This window comes from Nerophis ophidion, linkage group LG20 (genome assembly GCF_033978795.1).
Source record: "Nerophis ophidion isolate RoL-2023_Sa linkage group LG20, RoL_Noph_v1.0, whole genome shotgun sequence".
Lineage (NCBI taxonomy): Eukaryota > Metazoa > Chordata > Actinopteri > Syngnathiformes > Syngnathidae > Nerophis > Nerophis ophidion.
The window spans coordinates 1,271,886-1,289,922 of NC_084630.1; the positions used below are offsets into that span (position 1 = coordinate 1,271,886).

The 18,037-nt window shown below is 37.9% G+C and overlaps 1 protein-coding gene across 2 annotated transcripts in view; it reads left to right on the top strand.

Annotated features, from left to right (window-relative positions):
• The first annotated feature begins 3,272 nt into the window (after nucleotides 1–3,272).
• The window catches only part of bnc2 (basonuclin zinc finger protein 2), a 529,938-nt gene continuing 515,173 nt past the window's right edge, over nucleotides 3,273–18,037 (top strand). For both annotated transcript variants that reach the window (XM_061880276.1, XM_061880279.1), the window contains exon 1: nucleotides 3,273–3,796. In XM_061880276.1, coding sequence (XP_061736260.1) covers nucleotides 3,779–3,796 — 18 coding nt within the window. In that variant the 5' untranslated portion in view covers nucleotides 3,273–3,778. The remainder of the gene's footprint in view (nucleotides 3,797–18,037) is intronic.

Sequence of the window (18,037 nt, forward strand, 5' to 3'; positions counted from 1 at the left end):
CGATGCTCACCTTTAACCGGCATTCAAGTAGCAAAATTCCACTTTTAAAATTCAAACCACCACCAAAAAATTACTTTTTTACAGCCTACGACACATAGTCTTTTTGTTAGTAGGCTATTATCAATCAATCAATCAATCAATGTTTACTTATATAGCCCTAAATCACCAGTGTCTCAAAGGGCTGCACAAACCACTACGACATCCTCGGTAGGCCCACATAAGGGCAAGGAAAACTCACACCCAGTGGGACGTCGGTGACAATGATGACTATGAGAACCTTGGAGAGGAGGAAAGCAATGGATGTCGAGCGGGTCTAACATGATACTGTGAAAGTTCAATCCACAATGGATCCAACACAGTCGCGAGAGTCCGGTCCAAAGCGGATCCAACACAGCAGCGAGAGTCCCGTTCACAGCGGAGCCAGCAGGAAACCATCCCAAGCGGAGGCGGATCAGCAGCGCAGAGATGTCCCCAGCCGATACACAGGCGAGCAGTACATGGCCACCGGATCGGACCGGACCCCCTCCAAAAGGGAGAGTGGGACATAGAAGAAAAAGAAAAGAAACGGCAGATCAACTGGTCTAAAAAGGAAGTCTATTTAAAGGCTAGAGTATACAAATGAGTTTTAAGGTGAGACTTAAATGCTTCTACTGAGGTGGCATCTCGAACTGTTACCGGGAGGGCATTCCAGAGTACTGGAGCCCGAACGGAAAACGCTCTATAGCTCGCAGACTTTTTTTGGGCTCTAGTAATCACTAATAAGCCGGAGTCCTTTGAACGCAGATTTCTTGCCGGGACATATGGTACAATACAATCGGCAAGATAGGATGGAGCTAGACCGTGTAGTATTTTATACGTAAGTAGTATAGCTAATATAGATTCTTAACTCATGTGTTGCCTACATTATAAGACTTATATACGGCTTTTCATTTTTTGACGCTCCAGCCAGATTTTATTTTTGTATTTTTGGTCCAATATGGCGCTTTCAACGTTTTGGGTTGCCAAACCCTGTCTTAATGCATCACCTGGCCATAACATTAGGCACACCTCACATTTTTATGGCATTATGACATCGATGCTCACCTTTAACCGGCATTCAAGTAGCAAAATTCCACTTTTAAAATTCAAACCACCACCAAAAAATTACTTTTTTACAGCCTACGACACATAGTCTTTTTGTTAGTAGGCTATTATAGCTAATATAGACACTTACGTCATGTGTTGCCTACATTATAAGACTTATATACGGCTTTTCATTTTTTGACTCTCCAGCCAGATTTTATTTTTGTATTTTTGGTCCAATATGGCGCTTTCAACGTTTTGGGTTGCCAAACCCTGTCTTAATGCATCACCTGGCCATAACATTAGGCACACCTCATATTTTAATGGCATTATGACATCGATGCTCACTTTTAACCGGCATTCAAGTAGCAAAATTCCACTTTTAAAATGTTAACCACTACCAAAAAGAAACTTTTTAACATCCTGCGACACATAGTATTATTGATAGTAGGCCATTATAGCTAATATAGACTCTTAAATCATGTGTTGCCTACATTATAAGACTTATATACAGCTTAACCTTTTTTGCGGCTCCAGACAGATTTTATTTTTGTATTTTTGGTCCAATATGGCTCTTTCAACATTTTGGGTTGCCAAACCCTGTCTTAATGCATCACCTGGCCATAACATTAGGCACAGCTTACATTTTAATGGCATTATGACATCGATGATCAATTCTAACCGGCATTCAAGTAGCAAATTCCACTTTTAAAATGTAAACCACCACCAAAAAATAACTTTTTTACAGCCTGCGACACATAGTATTATTGATAGTAGGCTATTATCAATCAATCAATCAATCAATCAATGTATTTTATTTCAGCAATCTTCACATAAAACAAAGAACAGCAACAAGAAAAGAAAAAAAAACAGTCTACATTATAGCTAATATAGACTCTTAAATCATGTGTTGCCTACATTATAAGACTTATATACGGCTGTTTGTTTTTGCAGCGCCAGACAGATTTAATTTTTGTATTTTTGGTCCAATATGGCTCTTTCAATGTTTTTGGTTGCCAAACCCTGTCTTAATGCATCACCTGGCCATAATATTAGGCACACCTCACATTTTAATGGCATTATGACATCGATGCTCACTTTTAACCGGCATTCAAGTGGCAAATTCCACTTTTAAAATTCAAACCACCACCAAAAAGTGACTTTTTAACAGCCTGCGACACATAGTCTTTTTGATAGTAGGCTACTATAGCTAATATTGTCAGGCTTGTTCCTGACAGTTTGGCTATGTTTTAGTTTTTTCCTCTGCATTTGTCTGTTTCCTCTGTGTGTGTAGTATTTCCTGTCAGCGCTCTTATTTTGTCTGTTTCCTGTATTTCTCCCTCGGCACTGTTTCCCCTCAGCTGCGGCTGATTGGCACCGACCGCACCTGGTGTCAATCAGCCCACTCCTATTTTTACCTGCTTTGTCATCCAGTCTAAACTGGATTATTGTTGCTCTTGTTGCTGCTACCTGTCGTGTCATGTTGCTCCTGTCGTGTCATTGCAGCATGGCGGTAAGCTATATTTTGGTAACTGTTTGTAGCTTACTCTGTTTTGTTCCCTGCTTCCAATTTGTTTTCACGCAACTAGTAACGACTTCTGTTTTTCTGCTCGCTACCTGTTAGCCTTCAGGCCAGGCCCTTTTGTTTTTGCTAGCTTTCATGCTAAGCTCCTTTTGTTTTCTAGCTCCCATGCTAGCTCTTCTAGTTTGTTATCCGCCTCGTGAGCGCCTTTCGTTTGTACCCTTTTGTTCGGTTTTTGTCTTAGTGTTTTATCAAATCGTGTTTACCAACAAAATGCCTGCCTCCTTCTCTGCATCTTGGGGTTCGTCAACAACAAACTCTGACAAATATAGACTCTTACATTCCGTGTTGCCTACATTTCAAGACTTATATATGGCTGTTATTGTTTTGCAGCTCCAGACAGATTTAATTTTTGCTCCAATATGGCTCTTTTCACGTTGTGGGTTGCCAAACCCTGTCTTAATGCATCACCTGGCCGTAACATTAGGTACACCACACATGTTAATGGCATGATGACATCGATGCTCACTTTTAACCGGCATTCAAGTAGCAAACACCACTTTTAAAATGCAAACCACCACCAAATATTTACTTTTTAAAAGCCTGCCACACAAAGTCGTTTTGATAGTAGGCTATTATAGCTAATTTAGACACTATTACGTCATGTGTTGCCTTCATTATAAGACGGAGCTCCGTCCCGGTAACTTTAAAGGCAAGGAAGTGTTCTTAAAAAATCGTCTTTGTGGCTTTTTATTAAAGTAAGATTAATATTTTGTGTTGGTTGACTCTTTTGGCGGGAGAAGAAGAAGAAGAAAAAGAAGAAGAAGAAGAAGAAGAAAAAGAAGAAGAAGAAGAAGAAGAAGAAGAAGGGGACGTGGTGATTGCGCGTCACCATCTGACTTTCCAAACCTGCTTCGACGCGCTTGTTGGAGGAGGAGAGGCAGCAGCAGCAGCAGCAGCGGCGAGAAGCACCTTCGAAGCCAAAAGAATAACGACCACCGCTAATAATCCACCCCCAAAAAGTGACAACTAGCCCGGCGAGAAGTTTTCCAACCGACCACTGAGAGATTCACGGAACTCACGGCGAGGAGAAAGTCCCCCCGCTGGAGGGCGAAAGACGACTTTATTGGACGCGGACAAGTTTTAGCACACTGCAAAAAAAAAAGGGCCAGGAGTTTCGCAGAGTTCTGCCAGATGCAACATGCAACCATGGTAAATACGTTTTTTTTTGTTATTCCAATGTGTCATTTACAACAAATTAGAATGAGATTTAGTCATTTACAACTTTTATTTGCGTCGTTTGAACGCATCAGTGCATATATAAGTTGTGCTTAGCTACTACAAAATTGTATTCATTAATAACTATTGATGAATTTTAAAAAAATACACTCCAGACGGGAAAAACATTTTTTTTTGTCTCGTATTGAATTTCAAATCACCTGGAGACTGTTCAAACTACAGGAGTTCACAAAGTACACGGAACAAGAATTATGATGAACATCTTGAACTCCTTTTTTATTGCCACAAATATTATTTATGTATTTAATATTTGTTTGCTTTGTATATTATTGATTCATTATTTATTTGTTCACATTCTGTTAGAAAGAACAAGGAAATAGGATAAAATTGCTATGGTATGAAAAGGAGTAGGAATAAATAAGCTCTGCTTCTTCCGACTCCTTTTCGGACGTGCTGTATTGAAACAACTGGATGCTTGTTCCGAATGAACTCAAACTGAAATTCCACTTTTAAAATTAAAACTACCATCAAAAAGTCACCTTTTTTTAACAGCATTTCTACTATTTAATTGCATTTAATTATCTTTTGATGACAGTTTTTATTTAAGATTCTTCAGGCAAACATGTTATTTTAAATCAGACCCGGGCAAATTCATTCCTGGAACAGTTTCATGTCTTCCTTTGAGCGATATTTCCCGCATCTACTTTGTTTTAGCAATCAAGAATATTTCAGCTCTTTTTATCCTTCTTTGTGGGGACATTGTTGATTGGCATGTCATGTTCAGATGTACTTTTTGGACGCCATCCTTGCTCTACAGTAAGTCTTTGCTGTTGTCCAGCATTCGGTTTTTGTTTACTTTGTAGCCACTTCAGTTTTAGTTTCGTTCTGCATCGCCTTCCCTAAGCTTTATTGCCTTTTCTTAGGGGTACTCACCTTTAGTTTTTTTTTTTGTGGACAAGACTAAATTCATGGTATTCAGTAATAGAAGAAAGATATACGTTAATTTATACATAAACAATGTGAACATTGAGAAGGTGTCTGAAATCAGATTTCTCTGGGTCATCTTAGATCAGACCTGGGCAGATTAGGACCCGGGGGCCACATACGGCCCGTTGAGCTTTTCAATCTGGCCAGCTGGACATTCCCAAATATTTTTTTTAGATCTTTAAGATGTAAAGTGTAGCTGCCATTATAATGTGCAGTGATGTTTTCTACCGACCGTAAGTCTTGAACTATACAAAGTATTTCAGTGGTTGGAATTTTCGCTTATGGATGATATACTACTTACTATGGTCACGAGGGGGTTGCATTTTAATGCGCGATTGTTCCTCCAGTGCAAACATGGACACTACTGATGAAAACGTAAAAGTAGGATGATTTAATAAATAATACACAGTACTAAACAGACAGAAACAAACAAAAGAACAGCATGCCGAACGCACGGGAAGCTAAGGCTAACACTTAGCACAGAGACTGGAACCAGAAACATAAACGCGACTGTTGCTTACCGCAAACAAGGAACCCAGACAGACTGACGGGAGAAGGCAGGCTTAAATAATGACAGTTATTACCAAAACACAGGTGTGCGACCGGAACAAGCGGCAGGTGAAAATAAGAAGTAACTATGGTGACAAAACAAACAAGGAAGTGCAAACAAGAACTAAAAGAAGTCTAAAACTAGGGACGGCGTGGCGCAGTGGGAGAGAGGCCGTGCGCAACCCGAGGGTCCCTGGTTCAATCCCCACCTAGTACCAACCTCGTCACGTCCGTTGTGTCCTGAGCAAGATACTTCACCCTTGCTCCTGATGGGTGCTGGTTGGCGCCTTGCATGGCAGCTCCCTCCATCAGTGTGTGAATGTGTGTGTGAATGTGGAAGTAGTGTCAAAGCGCTTTGAGTACCTTGAAGGTAGAAAAGCGCTATACAAGTACAACCCATTTATCATTTAACTAACAGAACATAAATAAAGTGAACATGATCCGGATCACGAGACTATGGTAATGTAATGTCACAGCAGCTCAGACGAGGCGCCAAGCGGTGTGGGTGGGGAGCGTTTCCACAGACGCGGAAGGAGATTTTCACAACAAAGTTCCAAAGTTTAGTGATGTATCAGATATATCAGATTGTAGGTGTGTTTATTGTGTATCAGATATATCAGATTGTAGGTGTGTTTATTGTGTATCAGATATATCAGATTGTAGGTGTGTTTATTGTGTATCAGATATATCAGATTGTAGGTGTGTTTATTGTGTATCAGATATATCAGATTGTAGGTGTGTTTATTGTGTATCAGATATATCAGATTGTAGGTGTGTTTATCGTGTATCAGATATATCAGATTGTAGGTGTGTTTATCGTGTATCAGATATATCAGATTGTAGGTGTGTTTATTGTGTATCAGATATATCAGATTGTAGGTGTGTTTATTGTGTATCAGATATATCAGATTGTAGGTATGTTTATTGTGTATCAGATATATCAGATTGTAGGTGTGTTTATTGTGTATCAGATATATCAGATTGTAGGTGTGTTTATTGTGTATCAGATATATCAGATTGTAGGTGTGTTTATTGTGTATCAGATATATCAGATTGTAGGTGTGTTTATTGTGTATCAGATATATCAGATTGTAGGTGTGTTTATTGTGTATCAGATATTTCAGATTGTAGGTGTGTTTATTGTGTATCAGATATATCAGATTGTAGGTGTGTTTATTGTGTATCAGATATATCAGATTGTAGGTGTGTTTATTGTGTATCAGATATATCAGATTGTAGGTGTGTTTATTGTGTATCCTTGGCGTTCATATTTCACTGTTTGTTGCATTATTGTTGCGTTTCACTTGATTGTAAAATATGTCGATCGAAAGGGGGTGTGACCTTCTTATTTTGTCAATATTCCGTGTTTTATCCTTCATAGAAAAAAGTAAAAATTCCATTCCGTTTTTTAAAGCGGTCTGTCCTAAGGTTTTTAGCATTCAATCAGACATTATTGTGAGGTTTTGTATTAGTATTCCTAAAAATAGATATACTGGCCCCCAGACACATTTTTTTTCTCTAAATGTGGCCCCCCGAGTCAAAATAATTGCCCAGGCTTGTTTTAAATTCATTTTCATGCTCACATTTGACTTTTTTCACCTTATTAAGCTCGTTTTTGTAATTTTTTTGTAATAGCCACTGTTTTGTTTTGTTACATTGATATGGCGATGATGATATTTTTGGGCGGTATAGCTCGGTTGGTAGAGCGGCCGAGCCAGCAACTTGAGGGTTCAAGGTTCGATCCCCGCTTCCGCCATCCTAGTCACTGCAGTTGTGTCCTTGGGCAAGACACTTTACCCACCTGCTCCCAGTGCCACCCACACTGGTTTAAATGTTACCTAGATATTTTGGGTTTCACTATGTAAAGTGCTTTGAGTCACTAGAGAAAAAGCACTATATAAATATAATTCACTTTACTTTACATTTTATAGTGTTGTCTTCTAATCTGGATTCAATGCAATCTGTAACACACAGAGGTGGGTAGAGTAGCCAGGAATTGAACTCAAGTAAGAGTACTGTTACTTTAGAGATGTATTACTCAAGTAAAAGTAAGGAGTAGTCATCCAAATATTTACTTGAGTAAAAGTTAAAAGTATGTTGTGAAAAAACTACTCAAGTAGTGAGTAACTGATGAGTAACCTGTTTAATGATCACGGCAACAAATAATGCACAAAAACATAAAAATAGCAATGAGCAAATTCATAGCCAGGAATATCTCTTAAGCAACTAAAACAATAATATATATTAAATAATAATACATTAAAATAAAAAAAATTAAGGCTAATTGAGCCACAATAATTTAACAGCACCATAGGCTCAGTAGGTATTCATCGATTGATTGATTGATTGAAACTTTTATTAGTAGATTGCACAGTACAGTACATATTCTGTACAATTGACCACTAAATGGTAACACCCCAATAAGTTTTTCAACGTTAATCAATTACTTAGTAAATGACCAAGTCGAGGTGATCTACCTCATATATACATACACACACATATCATACATACATATATATATATATATATATATATATATATATATATACATATATATATACAGTATATATATTAGGGATGCACCAATTAATCGGTAACCGAACATATTCGGTCGAATATGGCAAAAAAAGCCACATTCAGCCTTCGGTGGAATGATTTAAAAGCAAGGCCGAATAGTGGCGTGTGACGCAAAGACGCAATTTTTTGACGCGGTGACGCAATCAACCAACGTGTAGTGTTAAATTTAAATAGTTTTATACATAGTTAATTTCCTTCTTTTTATTCTGAAGCTGAAGTACTGTTATTGACAAATCGGTTCTGGCCTGGGATATGTTGTGTACCTGTATAAGTGTATGAGGTTACAAGCACACACTTAATTGAGATTTAGTGGGGCCTCTGTTTACATTATTAGCCTGTTGTGTAGGCTACCTGTATAAGTGTATGAGGTTACAAGCACACACTTAATTGAGATTTACTTGAGCCTTCTGTTTACATTATTAGCATATCTACTGTGGCTAAGCAGACTTTTGCCAAAAGGACAATAATGTTGTGGGTTTATCCACTTTAATGCACTTTATTTTTTTTTTGGAATGCATGTTTTGTTTGAAAGCCTAATATAAATGAAAAACTGTGCTTTTTTTTAAAAGAAAAGGCTACTGGAATATTAAAAAATGTCAATATTCAGTAAAAAATTACTTTATTTGAAAAACATGTCTAAAAATTTATTCTAGGCTATTTATACAATATAAAAAAGTTGTGAAAAACTGCATTTATTATTCGGTATTTGGTGTTCGGCCTTCGGCCAAGCGCTCAAATTTTATTCGGTTTCGGCTTCGGCCACAAATTTTCATTTCGGTGCATCCCTAATATATATATATATATATATATATATATATATATATATATATATATATATATATATATATATATATATATATATACAGTATATAATTTATAGTTATTTATTTTGCCGTTTTTGTTGACATGTTAAAGGTGTTTTAATGAATATACATGCATGTTTAACACTTAGATTCCTATCTTTAATGAAGACAAGAATATAAGTTGGTGTATTACCTGATTCTGATGACTTGCATTGATTGGAATCAGACAGTATAGTGCTGATAATGTCCACATTTTCAAATGGAGGGGAAAAAAAAGTTCCTCTTTTCTGTCTAATACCACATGAAAGTCGTTGGTTTTTGGCATCTTATTTGTCCAGCTTCCATATTCGTTTTCATACACTTTACAAGAAATACATTGGCGGCAAACTCCGTAGCTGGCTAGCTTGTTTGCGCTGGCTTTCGGAGACTCTTATTTTGTTAGCGCAGGCGCGATGGAGCGGCACTTTTATTGTGAAGACAGGAACTGTGCGATCAGTCTTTAGGCTTTTGACGGGAAGTACGGTTGAAATAAAAAGTGTCTTTTTTCCTTTACACTTTTGATTGATTGATTGAAACTTTTATTAGTAGATTGCACAGCACAGTACATATTCTGTACAATTGACCACTAAATGGTAACACCCCAATAAGTTTTTCAACTTTTTTAGGTCGGATTCGACGTGTGACGGTCACGTGACCGCCTGGTTTTGTTTGATTGGTCCAACGTCACCAGTGACTGCATTTGATTGGTGAAACGCAGGCATGCGTAGTTCCTACTTTGAATGCGTGTCTGACAAAATCAAAACAAACAAAGCGTGCATTAACAGATCGATAAAAAAAAGTAGCGAGCTGATTGTAGATAAACAGAGTGGAGTAAAAGTAGCGTTTCTTCTCTATAAATATACTCAAGTAAAAGTAAAAGTATGTTGCATAAAAACTACTCTTAGAAGTACAATTTATCCCAAAAGTTACTCAAGTGGATGTAACGGAGTAAATGTAGCGCGTTACTACCCACCTCTGGTAACACAAGTAGCAAAACACACACACACACACACACACACACACGTCATGTCCGTGTCGTACATTACACGAGACAGCTAAGAGGAAGGCGGGAGCAGAAATAACGAAACAGTGCGAGATAAATGGCCCCCACTTGAAAGCACCACTAAAGTACTTTCACACATTCATCAGTGAGTGTGTGTCTCTTGCACAGTATTTGTAGCCTGGCCAGTGTGTGTGTGTGTGTGTGTTCAGTAAGGCCCGATCCGGGTGCTGCTAGTGAAGAATGCCAATTTACATTCCAGCGGTGTCATTTCATTACTTTTATCAGTGTGCTGCTCTCTTCACTATGGCAGCGGGGGCAGCAGGTAAGAAACATTTCCCTCAGCACAACAAGGCGGCCGCCCGCTCCAGCAGGTGTTTGGAGTCGGCCCGATCCCAATCACCAGAGTGAATTGTGAGCGCAGATAAACTGCAAGGAAACAGCTTGTGAAGTTAAAAGCAGAAACTCCCGAGGTATCACATTTTTCGGACTATAAGTCGCAGTTTTTTTTTCGTAGTTTGGGGGTGCGACATGTACTCCGGAGCGACTTATATGTGAAATTATTAACACATTACCGTAAAATATCAAATAATATTATTTATCTCATTCGCGGAAGAGACGAAGAAAATGTCAGCAATCGTCACACACACGTCAACCAATAAGAATTCGGCGGGGGAGGGTCATGGAATTCTAACTGCTATATGCTACTCCCGTAGCTATTAAATCGGATCATTTCATCGTTGGCGGTAACTTCTAAAAACTGAGAAGGGATGAACAAAAATGGCAGCAAAAAGGAAGCCATGTACTGCAGATTACTGTCAGCCTTGCCACTGACAGTTTGTGTTTTAGTTTTTCCTCTGTGTGTTTAGTATTTCCGGTCCTTAGTTCCTGTCAACACTCTTATTTTGGTTCAGCTTCCTGTTTGTCTCCCTGTGTGCTGTTTTCCCTCAGCTGTGGCTGATTGGCACCTGGCCACACCTGTGGTCAATCAGCCCGCTCCTATTTTACCTGCTTTGTTCCTCCACTCAGTGCTGGATTATTGTCGCTCGTGTCGTGTCGATGTCATCATTACAGCTATTACCTGTCGTGCTACTATTCGTCCTTGTCATCGTAGCAGTAAGCTCTTAGCTATTTGTAGTTTGTTTTCTCCTAGCTCTTTTGTTTCGTGTTTTCTTGTTAGCCACTAGCTGTTTTCAGTTTTTCTGTTTCCTGCTAGATACCTGTTAGCTTCCAGGCTAGGCCTTTTGTTTGTTATCCGCCCACGTGCGCGCTTTTAGTTTGAACCCTTTGTTTGGTTTTGTTCTCGTTTTTTTATATTAAAACCATGTTTTCTCACTCCCTGCTTGCCTACATCTCTGCATCTTGGGTTTCGTCATCAACAAATTTTGACAATTACAAGCTGGACGTAGTGAAATATGCAGCAGGAAACCACAAGAGGAAGCGGCGCATACCTTTGGAGTTGGCAGAGTTGTTTAGAAGCGACATCGAGGAAGAAGAATTCATCGGATTTAGCGATTAGGAGTGACTGGTTGTTTGGTAAACTAGTAGCATGTTCTATATGTTGTAGTTTTTTGAATGACTCTTACCATAATATGTTAGTTTAACATAGCAGTTGCTTATTTATGCCTCATATAACCTACACTTATTCAGCCTGTTCTTCACTATTCTTTACTTATTTTAAATTGCCTTTCAAATGTCTATTCTTGCTGTTGGGTTTTATCAAATAAATTTCCCCCAAAAATGCGACTTATACCCCAGTGCGACGTATATATGTTTTTTTCATTCTTTATTATGCAATTTCGGCAGGTGCGACTTATACTCCGGAGCGACTTATAATCCGAAAAATACGGTAATTGTTTGTGAAGTTCAAAACGTAAAGTTTGATGGTGGGGTGATGCAGCACGGCATACCGTGCGGACACATCATTTTGTTGGAATGGCTCATGCCAATGTTTTTCAACCTTTTTTTGAGCCAAGGCACATACATTCTTGTCGTTGAAAAAATGCGGCGGCACACCACTGGCAGAAATCATTAAAAAACGAAACTCAGTTGACAGTAAAAAGTCGTCGTCGCAATTGTTGGATATGACTTTAAACCAGGCAGGGGAATTATTTTAACTCACACACAAAAGTTCTAAAGCTTAGTGATGTATAGAATAGAATAGAAAATACTTTATTGATCCCGGAGGGAAATTGAGCAAATTTCAGATATATCAGATTGTAGGTGGGTTTATTTTGTACCCCTCGCGTTCATATTTCACTGTTTGTTGCATTTTTGTTGCGTTTTACTTGATTGCAAAATATGTCGAACAAAAGGGGGTATGACATTCATATTTTGTCAATATTCCGTGTTTTATCGTTCATAGAAAAATTTAAAAATTCCATTACGTTTTTAAGGTGGTCTGTCAGAACATTTTTAGCATTCAATCAGACATTATTGTGAGGTTTTGTATTAGTGTTCCAAAAAATAGACACATTTGTTTTCTTTAAATGTGGCCACCGAGTCAAAATAATTGCCCAGGCCTGTTTTAGATGAAAAGTTGACATGGAAAGCTCATATATTGCATGGGGAAAATAAGGTATTTAAAAGCTTATTTATTTTGAGCAAGGTTAAATACATTTTCCCGTATAATACAATGAGAATGTTATATTGCTCAATTATTCTACCTTATTTCAATTATTGTGCAGAAATATGGGGAAATACGTATCACAGCAACATAATGCCTTTATTTCTTTCAGAGAAAAGAGTAATTTTTATTGTTTTTCCAGTGGGATATAGAGACCACACAAATCCACTCTTCATTGGGTCAGGATTATTAAAACTAAAAGACATTGTAGAATTGCATACTCTATTAGTGATGTTCAAAGCTTGAAATAAAGTTCTGAAGATGAGAACCACATAAGGCCGTATGATTTTAAACCGTGCTGCTCACACGGTCAATAAGGTGGGCACAATGTTTGGCAGATCAACTTCATGTGTATTGTATTTATCCATGACAGTATTTTTCTTGTCAATTGTGAGGTGTGTCTTTTAAAATCATGGTTGTTTTTACAAATGATGACAGATGTGAACAAAAGCAAGTATTGTCTTTGTGTGATGATGTAAATGAGGTGTGCTTGTATTGTATATTAAGTATGTGTCCATGAAAGGGCATTTTATGACTCTTCTTAATTTGATTACGTGATATGGTATGATTTTATTGTCATCATTTTATTGCATGATATTTGTATCCCTTTAATTTAGGTAGACAGGGACTGCAGATGGAAATGAGCTATTTAGCTATAATCTGGTACAGAACATATCTGTCTCTGAGTTTAATGTTTTTGTGCATCGTCCCTTCAAATAAAGACTAAACCAACATCCAAGAGTGCCAACAAATTTGAAACAAATGTGCTTGCCTGTTGCTGGTGTGAAAGCATGGAATTCTCTAAAGAAAGACTTAAAAAGTCGCAAGCATGTATTTGGATTTAAAAAGAGTTACAAAAAGCGACGACTGGAATTATATCAATCTGATTTTGGATTTAGATCAAACGTGTAATTGTGGAAATGTTTAGACGAAAATAAAAAGTATGTTGGAGTTCAGCTATAAAGTCATCTAAAATAATTTGTGTAAAAAGGGGGACAGATAAATATAAGAATAATATTCTTCCATCTGCTCCTTCCTGATCATGAAAATGTATAAGAAACAAAACAACAATGAAAGTGTCAAGTGTACATGGCTTCAAAATACAGAAATAAAAAGAAATGATGATGATGATTTTTTGTTTTAAGCATTAGATATATTTTTACCTCTTTTTACTTGTCTTGCGCTCCTATTTTGGTGGCTTTTTCTCTTTTTTCGGTATTTTCCTCTAGCAGTTTAATACCTTCCTTTGAGCGATATTTCCCGCATCTACTTTGTTTTAGCAATCAAGAATATTCCAGTCATTTTCATCCCTCTTTGTGGGGACATTGTTGATTGTCATGTCATGTCGGGATGTACATTGTGGACGCCGTCTTTGCTCCCCAGTAAGTCTTTCCTGTCGTCCAGCATTCTGTTTTTGTTTACTTAGTAGCCAGTTCAGTTTTAGTTTAGTTCTGCAGAGCCTTCCCTAAGCTTTAATGTCTTTTCTTAGAGGCACTCACCTTTTGTTTATTTATGGTTTAAGCATTAGACACCTTTTTACCTGCACACTGCCTCCCGCTGTTTCCAACATCTACAAAGCAATTAGCTAGCGGCTGCCACCTAGTGATTGAAAGAGTATTACAGGGTTACTCTGCCGAGCTCGAGACTGCACAGACACTCACTCAACAACACATTATTTGCAGACTATAATTACTGGCTTTAACCCAAATAGGTGAAATTCGCTAATCTCCCACAGCACACCGCATGTGGCTCTTTAGCGCCGCCCTAGTGGCTCTCTGGAGCTTTTTCAAAAATGTGTGAAAAATGGAAAATTGAGGGGAAAAAAATATATTGTTCGTTTTAATATGGTTTCTGCAGGAAGACAAACATGACACGAACCTCCCTAATTGTTATAAAGCACACTCTTTTTAATAAACATGCTTCACTGATTTGAATATTTGGCGAGCGCTGATTAGTCCTACTCATCTTGGCGGTCCTTGAACTCACCCTAGTTTGTTTACATGTACAACTTTCTCCGACTTTCTAGGACGTGTTTTATGCCAGTTCTGTTTCTGTCTCAGTTTGTCCACCAAACTTTTAATGTTGTGCGTGAATGCACAAGGGTGAGTTTTGTTGATGTCATTGACTTGTGTGGAGTGCTGATGAAAACTTTTATTAATAGATTGCACAGTACAGTACATATTCCGTACAATTGAAAACTAAATGGTAACACCCAAATAAGTTTGTAACTTTGACAAAAAAAAGGATGTTTTTTCAAAGAAAGTTAGCATCTAGGGGCCCAGGCTTAGACCGATTTTATTTTTTATTTTTGTATTAATTTACTGTTTTCTCACCCCGCCCATTGTTTACCTGTATCTCACCTTTTTTGTAAGGGGCACCAGATTCTGATTCTGATTCATCAACACCATATTCAATGCAAATACGTCCTGTGTTTCTTAAACTGTGGAGGTGTTGCACGGGCTCCAGCGAGTCTTACGTCAAATAATCACTTAATGAAATATCTAAACACAGTGTTACTGTTCAAATTATGTGTAATGCTACTGAGGCCAAAAATATTAAAAAATATCGTAAGTTCCGTACTATAAGCCGCTACCTTTTTCCTACGCTTTGAATCCTGCGGCTCATACAAAACCCAAAACCAGTGAAGTTGGCACGTTGTGTAAATGGTAAATAAAAACATCCATTTTCTACCGCTTATTCCCTTTGGGGTCGCTGGTGCCTGTCTGAGCTACAATCGGGCGCGGTGTACCCTGCCTTCTGCCCGATTGTAAATAAAAACAGGACACAATTATTTGCAAATCCTTTTTAACTTATATTCAATTGAATAGACTGCAAAGATATTTAACGTTCCAACTGAGAAACTTAGTTGTTGTTTTTTCCGCAAATAATCATTAACTTAGAATTTAATGTCAGCAACACATTGCAAAAAAGTTGGCACAGGGGAATTTTTACCAACATGATATTCCGATATTGTCCAACTCTTAATTACCGATTCCAATGTCAACCGATATATAGAATCATGATATTAACACATTATTATTTCAAATTTTGTTGTGATTCCCTGCTGGATGCATTAAACAATGTAACGAGGTTTTCCAAAATAAATCCACTCAAGTTATGGAAAAAAAATACCAACATGGCAAGGCCATATTTATTATTGAACTCACAAAGTGCATTATTTTTTTTTAAGAAGAATTAGTGCTGCAATGGGTTCTGGGTATTTGTTCTGTTGTGTTTATGTTGAGTTACGGTCCGGATGTGCTTGTCATTCTTGTTTGGTGTGGGTTCACAGTGTGGCGCATGTTTGTAACGGTGTTAAAGTTGTTTATACGGCCACCCTCAGTGTGACCTGTATGGCTGTTGACCAAGTATGCGTTGCATTCACTTGTGTGTGTGAAAAGCCTGCTCTGCACTTCTCCCTACGTCCGTGTACCACTCCATCTTAAAACATTATGAATTTTACTTTTTGAAACTGATACCGATTATTTCCGATATTACATTTTGAAGCATTTATCGGCCGATAATATCTTTATCGGTAGGCCGATATTATCGGACATGTCTATATGGAAACATATATTTTTTCTTCTAAAATCGTATTGGGTGCGGCTTTTATACGATATTTGTCAAATAAAACCTCTCCCTTGTTTTTTATCAAATACTTATGTCTATTACGCTGCTGTATTTTAATGTTGGCCATTATGGTTGTACTTGGAGAGCCAAGTGTTTTCTGAGGTGGAAGTAATTTGAGAAGTACTGCTCTGGTGGATGGTAGTAGTGTACAGCTGACAACATTAGGAGACAATGTTATGAAGTCATTGCCTTTTTAAATCTTTCTGCAGAAAAAAGAATCAGTTCAGGTAAGTGTTTAAACAGAGAAAAGTAATCACACACCAATCCGGTATTTTGGTCTTTTTTGGTCATGTTGGTCTTTGATGGCGTGATAATTTGCAAATGAGGGAGGAAACGTCGTAAAACATAAGTGTAAATTACGAAGAAAAGTTTAATTTCAAACTGACTTAACTGATTTAACTTAAATGTAAATCTTTTTTTTTTATCATAAACCAAAAACTTAAAATGGGAGCCATTACCTTCCTGCTTGGCACTCAGCATCAAGGGTTGGAATTGGGGGTTAAATCACCAAAAATTATTCCCAGGCGTGACACCACTGCTGCTCACTGCTCCCCTCACCTCCCAGGGGGTGATCAAGGCTGATGGGTCAAATGCAGATGACAAATTTCACCACACCGAGTGTGTGTGTGACAATCATTGCTACTAAGGCTGCAAATCTTTGGGTGTCCCACGATTCGATTCTTGGGGTCACAATTCAACAAGATTCTCGATTCCAAAATGATTTTTTTCCTGATTTAAAAGGATTGTGTATTCATTCAATACATAGATTTCAGCAGGATCTACCCCAGTCTGCTGACATGCTGGCAGAGTAGTAGATTTTTGTAAAAAGCTTTTATAATTGTAAAAAACAATGTTTTATCAACTGATTGCAATAATGTAAATTTGTTTTAACTATTAAACGAAGCAAAAATATGACTTATTTTATCTTTGCGAAAACATTGGACACAGTGTGTTGTCCAGCTTATGAGATGCCATGCAAGTGTAAGCCACTCTGACACTATTGTTCTTTTTTTATTTTTATAAATGTCTAATGATAATGTCAATGAGGGATTTTTAATCACTGCTATGCTGAAATGATAACTAATATTGATACTGTTGTTGATAATATTCACTACTTTTGGTTTGTTCTGTGTGGTGTTTGTGTCTCCTCTCAATTGTTCTGTTTATTGCAGTTCTGTGTGTTGCTGGCTCAGGTTTGCTTTTGGAATTGGTTTGCATTGTTATGGTATTGTTGTGTAGTGCTTTGTTGGATTGATAAAAAAAAAAAAGTCAAAAATAAAAATAAAAATCAATTTAAAAAAAAAAAGAGAATTGATTCCGAATCGCACAACGTGAGAATTGCGATTCAAATTCGAATCGATTTTTTCCCACACCCCTATTTGGTACTTTAATTTTAACATTTTTTATTTATTTATTTTCATTATTATTTATTGTATTTTCCAATTTGCCCTGCGATGAGGTGGCGACTTGTCCAGGGTGTATGCGGCCTTCCACCCGATTGTAGCTGAAATAGGCCCCAGCGCCCCCAAAAGGGAGTAATGGTAGAAAATGGATGGATGGATGGTATTTTCCAATTTTTTTTTTATTTTTTTTTTTCCATTTTTTAAAAACGTGGAGAATTAACAATTCTAATAACGAAAAAGATTATTTCGGATGCTGAAAATGACGCTGTGCTTCAGCCAATCACGTGGCGACTTGAAGTCAAAAGCAAAAAAAAAAGGAAAAAAAGGAGGTTGTCAGCCCAGTCGTGATTCCCGATGTACTTGGTGAATCATGAGAGGGGGGCGGAAAGCGTGTGTGTGTGTGTGTGTGTGTGTGTGTGTGTGTGTGTGTGTGTGTGTGTGTGTGTGTGTGTGTGTGTGTGTGTGTGTGTGTGTGTGTGTGTGTGTGTGTGTGTGTGCAGCCGCTGGTTAGTCGGTTCAATAATCTTCTGGACAGGTGGGGCGCTGAAGGCACCCCTATCCGGCCCCCCTTAGGGAGGCTGCTAATGAAGAGAAAGGTTG